The 18,163-nt window shown below is 32.7% G+C and overlaps 1 protein-coding gene and 1 long non-coding RNA gene across 3 annotated transcripts in view; both read right to left on the bottom strand.

Moving 5' to 3' along the window:
* LOC126866592 (uridine phosphorylase 1) overlaps nt 1-18,163 on the bottom strand; it is a 46,733-nt gene that overhangs the window by 17,848 nt on the left and 10,722 nt on the right. Inside the window, exon 1 of one of the 2 annotated variants that reach the window (XM_050620399.1) lies at nt 1,799-2,170. The exons of the other annotated variant lie outside the window; for it this stretch is intronic. Within the exon in view, the coding sequence (XP_050476356.1) occupies nt 1,799-1,914 (116 nt within the window). The 5' untranslated portion in view covers nt 1,915-2,170. Of the gene's footprint in view, nt 1-1,798; nt 2,171-18,163 lie in introns of those variants that run through there. 2 annotated transcript variants of the gene reach the window in all.
* On the bottom strand, nt 3,956-12,597 carry LOC126866608 (uncharacterized). Its single transcript, XR_007689962.1, has 2 exons — nt 6,977-12,597; nt 3,956-6,789 (listed from the first exon to the last, which is right to left on the bottom strand). It is a non-coding gene; the product is annotated as an uncharacterized LOC126866608 (long non-coding RNA).

Below are 18,163 nucleotides of genomic sequence, written 5' to 3'. Positions count from 1 at the left end.
CTCTTTCCTGTTGATTCCCTTAACAACATTCTGCATAATTAGAATTCCGTTTGCACGCTGAGATTATTAGCTTCGCGTTTGATTGCAATAAATGCATTAATTAAGTATAATTTTGAAGGATATAATTAATTTTGATGACGTTGGTATCGTCGTAAATTTTCCAAAATTATATCATGACACATTTACTTGTGATATCGAATATTCTATTGTCAAGAGTAATTTGATAAACTTCATTTCGATTCTCACGTTGTATATAAAGCGCACTTGCATTCGTAATATTTTTTGAAATTTTAAATAATTTCCAATTTCATAAGAATTATTACAGATTCTGTATCATATTGCAAGTAATATGAAATCGCTATATCATATAAATCCTCCATATATGAAACTACGAAACATTAAATTTATGCCCGAGCGAATGCGAATTTCTTTCGACTGATTCCATTTAACTCAGCTTGGATATACTATACTATGGAGATACTATAAATATACATCATATACTATGTTTTTAATTATTTATTAACACGTAAAATTTGTTCTCGAATAGTAGATATTTTGAGTGTGAATTGGATCTCCTTGAATTGAAGTACTAAATGCAAGCTAAAAATAAGATTTAACTTTTTATGTAATTGATACCAGTTTCACGCTTATTTATTATGAGTAAAATATCGTAAAGTTGCCAGTCTCGTATTTGAGAAACATTTTTACATTATAATTTCGTAGTTCAACGTACGTTGATACGTGTAAAGTGTAATTACAAAGCGCTGTATTTATAAACCTTGTAAATACATAATCATTACGATAAGTAGTAGCATTTAAAATTTCGTAATTTCTAATGTTTTATAATAGTAACCTTGTAATGTACGCACAACAAAGCGCGTAGAGTAGATAATATTCATGTAAACACGCATGTACAAGTGTAATGTCTTTGCACTAAAATATTTCGATCATCATTCAACGATATGTCGAATACTGTATCGATTATAACCTACCACGGTGTAAATATGCCTTGCAAAATGATATATATTGTTGATATATAAACATGTTAAATTTTGCAAAATATACAATACAAATCCTTTCCGAATAAATATTTTCTATCTCAACATTATATAATTGGCTGTTGAAAACTGTAATCACGGTTCAAAATCACTGAAACAATTGAATTAAAATAGATATTACCTACCTTATAGTACAAAAATATAAAATTTAACACAATTTATCTGATTCATAATTCGTCAGGTTGCAATTTATAAAGTTTAGGAAGTATTAATTTGAAGAGTTCGATGTCATTTCTAATATCCACGATTTATGAAGAGAAATGAAGTGAAAGATAATATAGTTCGCTATTCCTTGTCTTTAACAAGTTCATTAGTCTAACTCGCTCGAATTTTTGGTTCTACAAATTATGGGATTCCACGGATAAAAATTTTAATGCGTCAACGTACTACAGCTCCGTATTAACTAATCTTCCAGAATATTCACACTTCCTCGCCTGTAAGATTAATTGATTATAACGTTATTACGTCAAGAAACGGTTGGAACGAACGAACGTAATAACTTAACCTTTTCACTGTAATCGCACGTACTAATTTAAAACATGTAAACACGTATCTATCTCATACTTTTCCACCGAAAAGTCGAAGTTCCTTTTTCAATGAAATAACCTCAAATTTCCTCGAGTGAGCGCTAGTTAGGTGACATAAATTCCTCCGATCTATTCTTTCGACACGTTTTCGTAAAATATCCTACAAATACACAATGAAGTAGAACATAAAATACAAAGAAGAACCAAACGTACCTAACTGCGGGATCATACTCGATATTCCACTCGACATTCTCATGCTCGTCCGAAGGATTCATCTGACACACGTGGCTCTCGTCCAGAGGGCGATCTTTGCACGTACAAATAGGCATCTCGATCGCAAGATCAACACTCTTCGTCGCTTGTGTGGGACAATTTCGCGGGATCTAACACGACCGTGGCGGACGTACGATCGAACGAAACGGCGGGAGGTCGAAGAAATATCGACTAACCGATCACGACTGTTTCGCGGCTGTGCTTTGGAATCTCCAAGGTTAGAGCAAGAGCCAGATTCCTGTGAACGACGTCGATCAAGTGCCGGTCTCCGAATAGAATCTTTGTGATGCTTCGAGGGAGCTTTATATCTCGATTCGAGTCTCCGCCATTTGCGTTCCCACCACTTCGTCGTTCGCTGCCAAATGACAGCTAAGGCGACGCACACTAACGCCGAGAGCATACGTACGTACATACGTCTAGTTGCAAACTGGTCGCGGTTATTTGTGTACGTGTGCCCACTGCAAATGTATGTGGAGCGCGAGTGAATTGAGATATTGGAACAGTCATCGAATCATTTTTAACGCGTGATTCTTCGAAAACTCATCGATAACCGACAGTCCTATTACGTTTCTGCGTTTTTCTTGGTTTCGTAGGCGCACGGTTGTGTACGATGCTTTACAACACGTGTGTGGTATCGACTTACAATGGCTGCGAGAAGTATTTGCACACTATTGGCTCTAGCGTCATATTAATTATTTGACTGCGAGAGATATTAAATTTTATATCATTTAGTAGCCTTCTCACACAACTGCAAAAATTTAATATCGCGGATATCATGACGTAGAATTTGGTAAAAACTGCTTCATTGGAAAATAAATATGTGCCGATACTTTTCGTAGCTGCTGTAAATGGTGGAACATTTTACGGAACGTCCGCTATGACTTATACATATCATCTACGTAAAACTTTATGACATAGACTAGAAAAGGCTAGAAAAAAGCTTCGTTGGTGTTGGTGAAGATCGCTCGTTAACATTCGTAGACAAATGTTAATGAAAAGCTCTAGACAGTGTTAATGAGCGTAATAATGAGTGTGAATTGTCTTCTACCATTCGATTAATAATAGCGTAGAATGATTATCGACTAATAATCGGTTGAAATTACAGGGGTAAGAGAAAGTAGAAAAGATTGATAAGAATCCAGAAGAAAATATGCGATTGGAATGTAAAAGAATACAAAATTTCTCTGTCCATTATAGCAACAACTACGCTCGCTACGTTTTTTTGCAATAAAACAGCAATTATAAGTCAACTATAAATGATTTATTTCATCGTCTAAGTGGAAATAACAGAAGACAAACTGGATTTAAAAGACAGCTAAGTTTCTTCATTTTTGTATTATAAGACATTACGATACAGAAATAATATGACAATTATTGTGGTTGCCAGCGTATGAAGATGAAGGGAATCCATTTTACTTCTCTTCGAATCCATATTACAGATTACAAATTTTGTACACTTGCAAAAATACATCGCATTGAGTTTGAAGAAGATAAAATTAGATAATTTCTCCGATAAAAGCAACTGGTTTGTGCTATCGATTCTAAGAACAGCGGATAATTCGTAAAAAAAACGAACTGAATTCTTTAGAATTCTGTATAAGAGTAAGTAGATAGCCGAGTGAACTCACTTACATGCTTCAAAAAAAATGGGAGTAAATGTTTTTTCTATTTTTCTGTATTTTTAGATCTCATCCATTCACTGATATACCAGTTTCGATCGAGTCTGCTTTACGTTTTCTTATTCTATGATAATTGTATCTGTATTTTTATAAGCAATCTTTATTCTTTGACGTAAACTACTGAAATTCAGATTAAACAATGAAGAAAATTAACTCAAATTATTCTAGTCACTTTTAATTTAACAGTACTAGAGTCAAGGATTAGTATAGTACAAATATTTATCATAAAACGTTAGACATTCTATTCGATACTGTATCGTTCGAATAACCATTAATTTTAAGCGTTCTTGAATATTTGTAAACGCCATTCTAAATATTCTGAAGCAGTTAAATAATTCTGTAGTGTTATTACATGCGCATCTACCCTGAAAAAATTATATCATAATTTTATACTGTGCGAAAAGATCACATTTTCAACTTCTCTTTCGATAATTTATTTTTTAACAAGCATAATAAATGTAGAAATATTTTCCAACTTAAATGATATTTACCACTTTTTCATTTTTATATTTAAAAGTCAAAGAATTTCTGTTATATCTCTAAGCAATTTGTCTATAAATAAAAATTGTGACTATAAATTATAGTTATAAATTAGTCGGATGATTCCATGCAGAAATTGAGAGATGAACCGTCGTTCCAACAGCAAGTGCATTTAAATACAAAGTAGAAGCTATCATAGAACTTTTGATGACACAATTACTTGGACAAGAAAAACAATATTTTCATCTCATCTTACGTACTAAATAATGGTTGGCTAAATGTTGAAATCATCTTTTTACTTATCCGCAGTAGATATTACACAGCGCACAATAACATGAATCACATTTTATCGAATTTATCATATTATTATTATTCATCTTCATAATATGTGTAAAAAAAGATAAAGAAACGGAAGCGACTTATTTTTAGGTCACATCTCTATATTTTCTATTTGCCCATGTTAATATCAAATATCTAACTTTATTAAAAATATTTGACAAAATATATTCTAAAATACGTGCAAAATCATACACAGTAAATAACGGCATGTTCAATTAAAAAATTTTCTTTGTAACAAATTAATTAATCTTCCATCGATAATCAAGCAATTTCCATCGATAATATTAAGATAACGTTCAATTAATTTGTACTTTTCAAAATTTCCTGTTTTTGTCCGTGTTGCAAATTTCGATACAGTAGCGATACAATTTGAAGGGGAAAAAACCAAACTCAAACGTGATATTAAGTATTAATTTCGCGTCAGAGTTTCATAGTTTGGAACAACACAAAAATTGTACAATATTTCAGCGCTGGCGTATAGATTTAATTTTCGTGCTCTGTATTTTAAATAAATGTACAAAGAGCAAAAGTAACGTACTACGTCATGCAAAAGTATCGTTTCTAAATACAAAGGCTACGCAAGTCTTTTATTTATAAACGAAAAAATAGCTAATTTCTGTATCATAGAAATATTCCCACATCTAACTAAACAAACAATTTTCCAATTTCAGACTCGTGCGTTTCCACAAAATCATAAGGCTCAAAGTATAACGAGATCGAGCTGAAATTCCCTGTCGGATCAGTTTTTAACGCGACAGAATTTGCTAGTCGATATAAATTCTTTTCGACCTGTGTCTATAAATCTTGTAATTAATTTAAAGCTGTTTTAATTCTCGCTTTGCTAGCGTACGTGAAAATCCACCCGCCTAAATACAAAACAATAATACGCATCATGCTCATTTATCCACAACGCATACACACCTGTAACAATTTTTTAATTACGATACATATACGAGTGTAAGTATTCAAATTTTATCATTCAAGCCAACAATCGTTTACAACGTAATTAAACGAATCCACTCGATTCAGTGCTCGAATCGTATCGACTCTTTTGGTAATCGATGTTTCAAGACCCATATTAATATTCGTATCCCCTGGGAATCGTATTCCCTGAAATACACTCATTTGTAGCGGTGAAATTGAACAACAAATTTTAGTTTGCACTGTATTAATTTCTTTGAGCCTGATGGCCCAGAAATTGGATTTCTTCTTTACGCGATTTACAAATATAGAACAAAACTAAAAACAGAACTAAACTTGTAAGTTTTAGTTAATTACCCACGTTTGTAACAATCAGAATAACACAATTTGAAAACAAATTTTAGTTCGTATTGTATCAATTGTTTTCACACTGCTGGCCTTATACTTATCTATAATAAGTAATAACTTATTATAAATAATTAGCCATGTTACTGCGTCACGCCAGAAAAACTACTGAAAATTCTCAACGCGAGAATTGATTGTAATTTTAATAAATATTAAAAAAAAAAAACTCTGCTGACTTAAAGATTGGACTTGGTTTTACATGGTTTATAAACATAAAACAAAACTAGAACCAAGCCTACATATTTTTAGTTTGAAAACTAAAACTAAACTTGTAAGTTTTAGTTAAGTACCCTCGTTTGTAACAATCAGATTGAATAACAAATTTTAGTTCGTATTGCATTAATTCGTTTCACTCTGCTGGCCTTCTTTTATGTGATTTATAAACATAATAAACACAATAAAGATTGGACTTGATTTTGTATGGTTAATAAACATAAAACAAAACTAGAACCAAGCCTACATATTTTTAGTTTGAAAACTAAAACTAAACTTGTAAGTTTTAGTTAAGTACCCTCGTTTGTAACAATCAGATTGAATAACAAATTTTAGTTCGTATTGCATTAATTCGTTTCACTCTGCTGGCCTTCTTTTATGTGATTTATAAACATAATAAACACAATAAAGATTGGACTTGATTTTGTATGGTTTATAAACATAAAACAAAACTAGAACCAAGCCTACATATTTTTAGTTTGAAAACTAAAACTAAACTTGTAAGTTTTAGTTAAGTACCCTCGTTTGTAACAATCAGATTGAATAACAAATTTTAGTTCGTATTGCATTAATTCGTTTCACTCTGCTGGCCTTCTTTTATGTGATTTATAAACATAATAAACACAATAAAGATTGGACTTGATTTTGTATGGTTAATAAACATAAAACAAAACTAGAACCAAGCCTACATATTTTTAGTTTGAAAACTAAAACTAAACTTGTAAGTTTTAGTTAAGTACCCTCGTTTGTAACAATCAGATTGAATAACAAATTTTAGTTCGTATTGCATTAATTCGTTTCACTCTGCTGGCCTTCTTTTATGTGATTTATAAACATAATAAACACAATAAAGATTGGACTTGATTTTGTATGGTTTATAAACATAAAACAAAACTAGAACCAAGCCTACATATTTTTAGTTTGAAAACTAAAACTAAACTTGTAAGTTTTAGTTAAGTACCCACGTTTGTAACAATCAGATTGAATAACAAATTTTAGTTCGTATTGCATTAATTCGTTTCACTCTGCTGGCCTAAATATCGGACTTGGTTTTACATAGTTTATAAACATAAAACAAAACTAGAACTAAGCCTACAGATTTTTAGTTTGAAAAATCACTTGCAAATCTCCAACAGTTACCTCCACCAAAGATCCTGCACCACAGTTTACCAATTGCTATTGTAAACAATTTTATAAAAATGTTAATAGATATATAGTACTCGATTCATTCTTCATGCATCTCAATCCCGCGTCATCGTTTCGGTTCGTGAATAACTTGGAAAATAAGTTTCGAACTGTATCTTCATACATGAATCGTTTTCATTTTCGTTTTGACGTCTGTCTCGTCCTACGTCTTTACAAAAGCAAGAAAATATGTACCGAAGAAAGTAGACACGTGCTTTTACATTTATCAATACATATACATGTATGCTTATTCAGCCTCACTTCCAAGAACATACTTACATTACCTTTAATATTTACATATATACCATTATTTACATACATGCAGATACCTTTATTTACAAAAATGTCTTATTCTCTCTCTCTTTCTCTCTCTCTCACTCTCTATCTCTCTCTATCTATCTCTATATCTCTTCCGTTCACACTCTGACATACTGTGACTAATAATTGAAGATCCTGGTGCAAAAATAAGGCGAGTCCACCTGTTACAAAAATTGTACTTGTCGAGTTTCATATATTTTTATACATCGTCGATCGATCGGTGCAAAGATCAGACAAGCTCAATGCGTTCATAAGAATTTTTGCACCTATGCATTGTGACCTTTGGGAAGAAGAATCGGCTATGTCTAGGACCCACCTGGGCTTTTGTTCTAAAATATAGCGTCAATGATTGTGTTGACTCGTCAACCAAAATGTTTCGAATTCTATTAATCGCGTGTTTTTTTTTTCTTTGCAGATTCGAAATGTGTTCGGACGAACAAGAATCGTATCAGTCATGGAGAAGTAAATATGTGCAAACGAGAGACGGCGGCCGGATGTCAGTGGTTTATCTAAGGAACTGTTTGCGGAGCATGGAAGAGAGTCAAGGAAAAATAAAGACGTGAAAGAAGAAAATATTTCATTTTAAATTCCCAGTATTTTCGTGCAAGGGCCAGGCAAATCGAAATATCGAAAAAGATTTCTTAATCGCATTCTTCAAAAATATAAGAGGCATCATTTCTCATATCATTCGTCACACGAATGCCTTTCTAAGTCCAAAATATTAATCGTTTAAACGAGTCATAATTAATTCAGTTTTATTCGATTCCACACAACTTGTAAAATCTGCGTTTGCCCGGTTTTCGTACCAAGGTCTGCAATTATTCCACCGTTTTCACTAAAACTCTCTTTAGCCTGCTTGCACCTTGCCTTCCTCTATTCTTTTCTTTTCTTTTCCAGCTTCTCTACTCATTCCACGATCCTTCTATCCTGTCTTTTACCCACTACGTCTTCCGACCTGACATCTCTTTTGGTTTCCCTATAATTGCCTGTTAAGTGAATTAGGTCCTCGAATTTATCTCGCCGCATAGATCACACCTTCCACCACCTCCTCCTCCTCCTCCTCCACTTTCTCCTCCCAGTGCCTATTCCAATTTTCCAACTCTCCACACTATGCTCGTGCTATTATCTTTTGACCTTTTCCTTATTTGCTTAGGTATTCTGGCAGCCCTATTGTTCACACGTATTTGTACCTATCGTTGCATTGCTCTGACATTTATAATACCTGAGTCTCATCGAGTACTCAGACTTTAGTCGCCTTATTACGTATCGCAGAGTTTCCTTGACAATATAGACGCGTAAGGTGCAACTGAAGAAGAAAAGAGGCGCACGAGGCACTTTACCGTGAACACGATACGGGGTGTCTTAAGATAGTTGATATGCTCAGACAAGAAGTTATTTATATACGCACGTATGCTACATAAAAAGAACATTTCTGTCGATTCAGGCCTGAGTTTTGAGAAAATCGGGCTCGTGCAATTAGCAGAATAAGCAAAGTGCCGGTGATAGCTACCTCGAGCTCGGCTTTCTCGGAAACGAAATGTCGAAGGAAGAAATTTATTCGACTTATATTTGTATACACGTAGAGTGACACCCTGTTTGTATTCCAAGACACCCTATATATAGTGTTCCTATGTTAAAACATTGAAATAAATATGGTTACTTTAAACGCTCCTGCTTCCTTCTTTCTCATTTCGATCATTCATCAATTTATTCGACTTATTTTTGTATACATGTAGAGTGACACCCTGTTTGTATTCCAAGACACCCTATATACAGTGCTCCTATGTTAAAACATTGAAATAAATATGGTCACTTCAACCGCTCCTACTTCCTTCTTTCTCATTTCGATTATTCATCAATTTATTCGACTTATTTTTGTATACACGTAGAGTGACACCCTGTTTGTATTCCAAGACACCCTATATACAGTGTTCCTATGTTAAAACATTGAAATAAATATGGTTACTTTAACCGCTCCTTCTTCCTTCTTTCTCATTTCGATCATTCATCAATTTATTCGACTTATTTTTGTATACACGTGGAGTGACACCCTGTTTGTATTCCAAGACACCCTATATACAGTGCTCCTATGTTAAAACATTGAAATAAATATGGTCACTTCAACCGCTCCTACTTCCTTCTTTCTCATTTCGATTATTCATCAATTTATTCGACTTATTTTTGTATATACGTGGAGTGACACCCTGTTTGTATTCCAAGACACCCTATATACAGTGTTCCTATGTTAAAACATTGAAATAAATATGGTTACTTTAACCGCTCCTTCTTCCTTCTTTCTCATTTCGATCATTCATCAATTTATTCGACTTATTTTTGTATACACGTAGAGTGACACCCTGTTTGTATTCCAAGACACCCTATATATAGTGTCCCTATGTTAAAACATTGAAATAAATATGGTCACTTCAACCGCTCCTACTTCCTTCTTTCTCATTTCGATTATTCATCAATTTATTCGACTTATTTTTGTATATACGTGGAGTGACACCCTGTTTGTATTCCAAGACACCCTATATACAGTGTTCCTATGTTAAAACATTGAAATAAATATGGTTACTTTAACCGCTCCTTCTTCCTTCTTTCTCATTTCGATCATTCATCAATTTATTCGACTTATTTTTGTATACACGTGGAGTGACACCCTGTTTGTATTCCAAGACACCCTATATACAGTGTTCCTATGTTAAAACATTAAAATGAATACGGTCATTTTAAACGCTCCTGCTTCTTTCTTTCTCATTTCGATTATTCATCAATTTATTCGACTTATTTTTGTATACACGTGGAGTGACATCCTGTTTGTATTCCAAGACACCCTATATACAGTGCTCCTATGTTAAAACATTGAAATAAATATGGTCGCTTTAAACGCTCCTACTTCCTTCTTTCTCATTTCGATTATTCATCAATTTATTCGACTTATTTTTGTATACACGTAGAGTGACACCCTGTTTGTATTCCAAGACACCCTATATACAGTGTTCCTATGTTAAAACATTGAAATAAATATGGTCACTTTAACCGCCCTTACTTCCTTCTTTCTCATTTCGATCATTCATCAATTTATTCGACTTATTTTTGTATACACGTAGAGTGACACCCTGTTTGTATTCCAAGACACCCTATATATAGTGTTCCTATGTTAAAACATTGAAATAAATATGGTCACTTCAACCGCCCTTACTTCCTTCTTTCTCATTTCGATTATTCATCAATTTATTCGACTTATTTTTGTATACACTTAGAGTGACACCCTGTTTGTATTCCAAGACACCCTATATACAGTGTTCCTATGTTAAAACATTGAAATAAATATGGTCACTTTAACCGCCCTTACTTCCTTCTTTCTCATTTCGATCATTCATCAATTTATTCGACTTATTTTTGTATACACGTAGAGTGACACCCTGTTTGTATTCCAAGACACCCTATATATAGTGTTCCTATGTTAAAACATTGAAACCCTGAATACGGTCACTTTAACCGCTCCTTCTTCCTTCTTTCTCATTATTCCACACTATGGCTCCAAGGAATACTTTATACATATTCTTATTTTCCAAGCGGGTGTTTTCTCTTAATCAGGTTATACATTCCAGTTTCGTAGCATTCAATTTTTCCAGTCATTTACATTTGTCCTTCACTGCCATCACTTCAATGATATTCCTTCCAAGTTCTAAAGTACGAAATAGCTATCTTCGATCATATTCTTGTACAGATTCAGATGCTGAAGACTCCACCGTTTTTTTAATCTTCCTTGTGGGATGAAAAATTATTAATATTAAATGTACGCCAGAAGAAACATCGCGTTAAGCTGAGCTTCTTAAAAATCTACATCTGTTATCTATCTGTTATTTGTTTTGTTTTTCAGACGCTAACTCGTTCAGCTCGTTAGCTCGTTTACGCACACTAACCTGAATTCGAGTTTGTTTAACATTTTTTCCTAGTGTACAGTCATCCACATTTTATTATTTCGAAGGACTCGAGATTATATAGGGTGGGACAGATAAAGCGTCACAAGTTTTCTTAGAAGGCGTCGCAGATATTAACTGGAATTTTTCAGTTGTTAAATGGTGCACAGGGGCTGGCATTTTAGACTGCAAGATATTGCGGGGGTGAGTTTCTTAAGGGTAGGAAAGGTGCTTTCAATTTTAAGCTGATATCTGTATGTGGCTATGTACAAAACTCTTTTACGATTCTTCTTTACAAATAGTATTTTATACTAAAAAATATAATAAACAGTCGCATATTCTTAATCTATTCTACATCTACAAGCTATTCTTAATCTAAACAAATTTTTAGTTTGATATAGGAGCAACATACTGCATGTAGCCTTTTTGTAGAAATATAATACAAAAGTTTTCTTATGTCTTTAAATTAAGGCATTTTTACGAAAATAATTAATACAAAATATTGTATATTTAACATTGCTATTTTGAAAAATAAATTTTCACTTTTAAGAAACAAATTTGTAATAATAGACTTCAGCTACTTTACAAATTTAAATAGAGAACAGAATTGTTTCTAAGAAAATAATAATATCCATAGTAAACAATAACACAATAGAGATAACACAACTTAATGGACTGTTCTCTCTGCGATAAATGCAAAATGAAAAATTCCTATTGTATGAACTAAGATCTCTGTACAATAAATTGGAAGAAGATAATGCTCTTGGTTTTAATTTCAATCGATAACTTATCATCCAGAGAAATATCATGTGCGGTCATAATCATATAATGATAATTTGTGATTGAAAAGTATTTTTCACTGATAATTAGTGTCAATAAATATCAGCTTTCACTGGCTAGATTGATTTCTTCGTATTTTTTAATAACGCAATAATTGCAATCGATTACTCAGAAGTGCAGTTCTTTGTATTAATCAACGATAGAAATCTCTAACAAATCACAATTACTGATACCGTTAACTGTTTGACAATGCAGTAACTTTCTATAAATAGTATCATCCATCTTATGCTTTATAAAATAAATGCTTATATAATGTTTATTTATTTAACTTTTTCCAAGCTGTCTGATAAACATTTTTCATATGTACAAATAGCACTGTCAGAGAATCTGATTTACATCTTGAATTACACTTTTACATCCACGTTTTGTCTCATTAATAGCATGTGCTTATTTTATGTGTTCTTAACTATAGAGATCATGATCATCAAATAAACTGACTTCATATTTACAGCTTCTTGAAAACTTAGTCTAACAGTTCATTTTTTAATTTATATATAAAGAATGTAAATTTAATTATAAAAAGTATAAGTTAAAAAATTTAAAACACTGTCGGAAAAATTTATTTCATTCTATGTCTATAGAATTATTGTAGATGCTTCTATAACTGAAAAAATACGAGGTTTTAAACATTTAATAAAAAAGAGAAAATAAATACCTATTTAAATAATCGTTGCGTTCTTTAAAATACAGATTTTTATTTTTTTTTAATTTTTATCTTCTATTTATATTTTTTTTATTTTTTAACTGTTTAATAGAAAAGAGTAAGAGGACGCCTGTTTAAATTAATTAAATTTTTGTATTCTTCAAATTGGACGTGCTGTTATTTTTATCTGAACATGATCAGGCTCTGATGAACAATTACAAAGTAACTAGCTTTGAAGTACACGTTGGTTTATGCCAACTTCTTCATCGTGCAACATGTAAATAATTGAGGACATTAAAATCCGGTTCATATAACTTCGCTGTAGGAAAAGTAAAAAACCCTTTACTGGAGAACCAAAAAATAAGCTTTTTTACTTGATGAAACATACGATTCAAAGTTTGACTCAATGAGATCTTATAAAGAATGCAGAGCAGAAGTCGGATTATATTCATCTTTGGAGAAAGTATTTTTCAAATATAGATTTTTCTTACTTAAAATACTCAAACATTAAAACCACATTATATTATATTTTTTGCAATTTAATTCGTTTTATCTGACAAAGATACAAATCATTTGTATCATTTACTTTATATATTTTTTACCATATATTATTTACTATATATTTACTATACAGGGTGGTTGGTAACTGGTGGTACAAGCGGAAAAGGGGTGTTTCTACGCGAAAAAAGAAGTCGAAAATATAGAATAAAAATTTTTTTTTTAATTTTTCCATCGAGACAACGATCTACAATGTGATCCGTTATAACGAGACGCGATAAAGTGCACGCGTACCGAGCGAAAATTCAAAGTCGATTTTCTCGAAAACAAAGCCTCAAACGAAAAATTTTTATTCCACATTTTCGACTTCTTTTTTCGCGTAGAATCGCCCCCTTTCCGCTTGTACCACCAGTTACCAACCACCCTGTATATATTATTTGGTATACTACAATTTTATGTCAATTTTGTAGGTTGCCTATTTCCGTTTAAAAAGGAACCAAAATTTCCAGATGATAATGAAAGAAGATAATATTGAAAATAAATACGTAATTACGTTTTCAAGGAGATCTCTTTCTGTTGCGAATATGCAAAAGGCGGTGAACATTTCCAATTTAATTTCAGCGAATGTTGGCAAGTTTTACACGTGGCAGTGCTTCCGCTAAGTTTCACGCAGCAAATCGTTCACAGAGAAATACAGAATCGTGTGGAACTGGTCATCGAAATTTGCAACATGTTTCCACTTCTCATACGTCGTATTAGGAACGATACTTATGAGATAAGTTCTGCAATATCGTTTGACAGGAAACATCAAACAGTCTTAACTACATTAACAATCGCTCATTATACTTTGCACATGGCTGCTTGTAAAACAAGGAGACCAAACAAATTACGTTGCGTATGCAATATAATTAACTCTGTAAAGAAGCGACTAGGGCCGTAAAGCCCTATAGTTATAGTTGTGGCGGATGAAAAGAGAGTTGTGCGTTTCGTCCCGGGACTACCGGTGGACTCGTCAGTAAGGCTATGCCCGGTAGTCCCTGCCTTAGACGTAGAGGGAGTCTCGCTAGGTACGGTATTTGTATCAATCGCTCGTATATTCGACCGCTAGCGAGTTAGACAGTCGTCGTAGCCCTCTAGTGTTGGCGGTTGGTACCAGCGGATCGCCCGGGAGGTGTTGCGCCGCGTTGATGCCTCGACCTGTCTGCGTCCTATTGATACCGATCCGTCACATAGTTTTTGAAACGTATCGATGCTTTTCAATTTAACTTAATTATATTAATAATACGAGAATATTTATTTCTTCGTTATTGATACGACCCAACCTGTAACCTTTTGTTTTTAATGTCACGTAAGCTACGTGGTCGCTAATGAGCCAAGTGGGTTGATGTAATTTAAACAAATAAGTAAAAATAAAATGAGACTATTTATTTTGTTAAAATTCAGCGAATACGTGTGAAAATAAAGAACGCGAAGATACATCTATTCGCTTAAATTCAAATTTAGAAATTAATGAAAATATTATTACTAAAGATGAAGGAATAAATTATGCACATTGTAACAAATTACAAACATGATCAATGTGATTATAAACAGGATCAATATATATTCATACATATCATATTTATCCATATTTGATACTGCATATTAGTGAAACATATTACCAAAAATTTTTTCCACTATCTTCAATCACTATGTTACCTAAAGAACTATACTTTCTCCCTCACACAGACGTGCACGTGTACACATATGCATTTTGTGGCATAACTTCTGTTATTCTTTCATCATCCCAACCACTTTTTCGATACAAATACAAGAAATAATAATATATAATATATAATAATAATAATATGCATACATAAAATAAATAATAGAGAAAAGTGTACAGTTATAGCGTGGTTTTCTCATATAGTTGAGAGTTGTTGAAAATAGAATCTAAGTGAAACAAAGACTCTACAAGATAAACGTTAACAAATATCTTATAACGAGAATTTGATTAACGCATCGTTTATAGCGCATTGTAACACTTATAACGGAAATACAATTTGGAAAAAGACTGTTGGCAGCTACTTTGTATGCTGAGTAGAAGTGCAACGGTATTTCATGCTTAAACTGCCTGGCAGTTGCACCATAATACGTTCAATTTCCTTCCCTTTCGTTTTTAAATGTATTCAGTGCTCCTGCTCTTAGCATAAAACGCACGTTTATCGTTCTTAGAGTTCGCAGTTTTAAACGCACTTGAGTAGATTAAAGAGACGCTTGTATTAAAGGATCTACTATTTTTGAATCTGATAGGTTGTTTCCTTTCCACTTATCTTCACAGCTTTACATTTCATAGAATAAATAAATAAATATCACAAATACCACGGTCTATTTATTACTGCGTGTAACTCAAATTCGTGACGAAGTGTTATCGGATCCGCTTTTGATTTCTTAAAGCTAGAATTTCTGGAATGTTACACTATTACATATCTTTTTCTTACATTTCCCATTCTTCGAGAAACACAAAGAACGACAATACCTACGTTAAAATAGCTGCGATTTATCAGTGTCAAAATATGACTTTTCACTGTTATTTTCAAAAACATACCTATTTATATTATAATACATAGGTAAATCTATTATGTGCAACTAAAAGGATAACACAAATCCTGCTAATTCCTTTTTATTACTTAAGTATACAGGGTGGTTGGTAACTGGTGGTACAAGCGGAAAGGGAGTGATTCTACGCGAAAAAAGAAGTTGAAAATATAGAATAAAAATTTCTCGTTTGAGGCTTTGTTTTCGAGAAAATCGACTTTGAATTTTCGCTGGGTACGTCTGCACTTTATCGCGTCTCGTTATAAAGGATCTCACTGTAGATCGTTGTCTCGATGGAAAAATTTAAAAAAGAAAAAGAAATTAAAAAAAAAAATTTTTATTCTATATTTTCGACTTCACCCCCTTCCCGCTTGTATCGTCAGTTACCAACCACCCTGTATATACGCAGATTCACATCTCACAGGAAACATCGACGAAGACACACGTCCTGGACTGATATCCAGGTGATATCCAGGAACATAAACACCAGGTGTTCGAGAGAAGCAGGATATTCAGCACACGTTCGCTTACATTTAAATTCTCTTACTTACGTTTGTTTACTTATTTACTTCTTACGTTTCATGCTCTTACGTTTATACTACACACGTGAAATAAACATAGAAATCACAAGCACAGTAGAAGTCTTTAATCTCCCTCTACCTTGAGCGTTAATTTCGTTCAAGGTTCGCGACCCTAATCGAACAGTTGCAACGAGACAGATGGCCATCTAGTTGAGAGGCCGCAACATAGAGCAATAAATGAGAGTATAGAGTGATGAAAGTGTATTAGGGCTGAACAACAGATATTAATTATTTTGAGCAGCGAAAATCAGATGATTCGTGTCAGGAATTTTAAATTAGGATACAAGATTATTTTATGTAATAATTACATTATGTATTTCCGTAATTATATTATGTAAATATTATATGTAAATTAAAAAGGAAATAAGGATATAATAATAGGAAAAAAGGAAACAATAATAATAAAAAAAAAAGGAATTAAAATAAATTAGGATACATAAAGTGATATGTAGATTCTTTTCGAATTTGCATTTTTTTAATAGACACCCATAGAATTTTGTATGTTCTGAGAAAAAAACTTATTTTTAGATAGCTGTTATTATGTTTACGATGTTTCAATCTAAAATCTGCAAGTGAAATTAGAAATTATATTGTACCACCTTCTTCATATTTAATTAATCCCTTCGTATCTGATTCATGTGTATTTATTTTTCCTAATATGAACGTCTTACGTAAACAACATTCTGCGTAGGTACAAGGTGACAATACACGTGAAGGAATAAAAGTAGCTTTAAATAGAAATTCACTTATTTTCGTACTTATCAATTCTATTCGATTTTTAATTAGTTAATTAAAGTTTGGAGAAATAAATATGACACGTTGCTAGAAATGTTTATTTCGTTTCTGTGCAGAAAAAAATTGATTTATATTTTTTATCTGAACTTAATTTCTTCGACGTTCCGAGCATAAAACAAAGGCATTATCTGGCAAAAAGATCATCTTCTGTTATCAAAGGACTTAACACGATATCTTTCTCTGTCGCGTATAATCAACAAATTTGACAATAAGCAATAAATCTTTACAATTCTTTTAATTTAATTATTATTGCCTCGAACAGTCCAGCAGATACGAAGTATAATTGACAAGAAGAAAATAACATCAAGAGCCGTATATAGTATAAAACTGATTACTAAACCTTACCACAATATTTCCACAATTATTACTAATTATTATTATACAAATTGCACACTGATAAAGACTTCGCTCTATACTTTATTCCTCGTGGTTAACTTTGGCAGAAAAGTTATCACAGACGTGAGAATATTAAGTAGCTACAGTGGCACGAAATGCGAGATAAAAATCAAAAAGACGAAGAAAAGAAAAGAAAATCAATAGAACTGCAAATAACATAGATGACATTTACTTCTGCGAAAAAGGGAAATAAACATTTTTAGTAACGTGTCATATTTATTTCTCCAAAGTTTAATTAAAAAACCAATAGAATTGATAAGTACGAAAATAAGTGAATTTTCTATTCAAAGCTACTGTATCGTCACCTTGTACCTATTCTGTCTACGGAAATGCGACAGAAAGTGGAAATCGATAAGGTTCGGTGAAACCGCCATGGAGTATCTGAATCTCCATGCATATACGGGGTGTCCTGATATACCTGACTCTGTCACCTTTAATTACTCTCTTATTTGTGATGATACGAAAAACGCATGACACGCCGATTCATATTCGATTCGTATTCAAAC

This window comes from Bombus huntii, chromosome 6 (assembly GCF_024542735.1).
Source record: "Bombus huntii isolate Logan2020A chromosome 6, iyBomHunt1.1, whole genome shotgun sequence".
Classification (NCBI taxonomy): domain Eukaryota; kingdom Metazoa; phylum Arthropoda; class Insecta; order Hymenoptera; family Apidae; genus Bombus; species Bombus huntii.
This window is presented reverse-complemented; position numbering and strand designations above follow the sequence as displayed.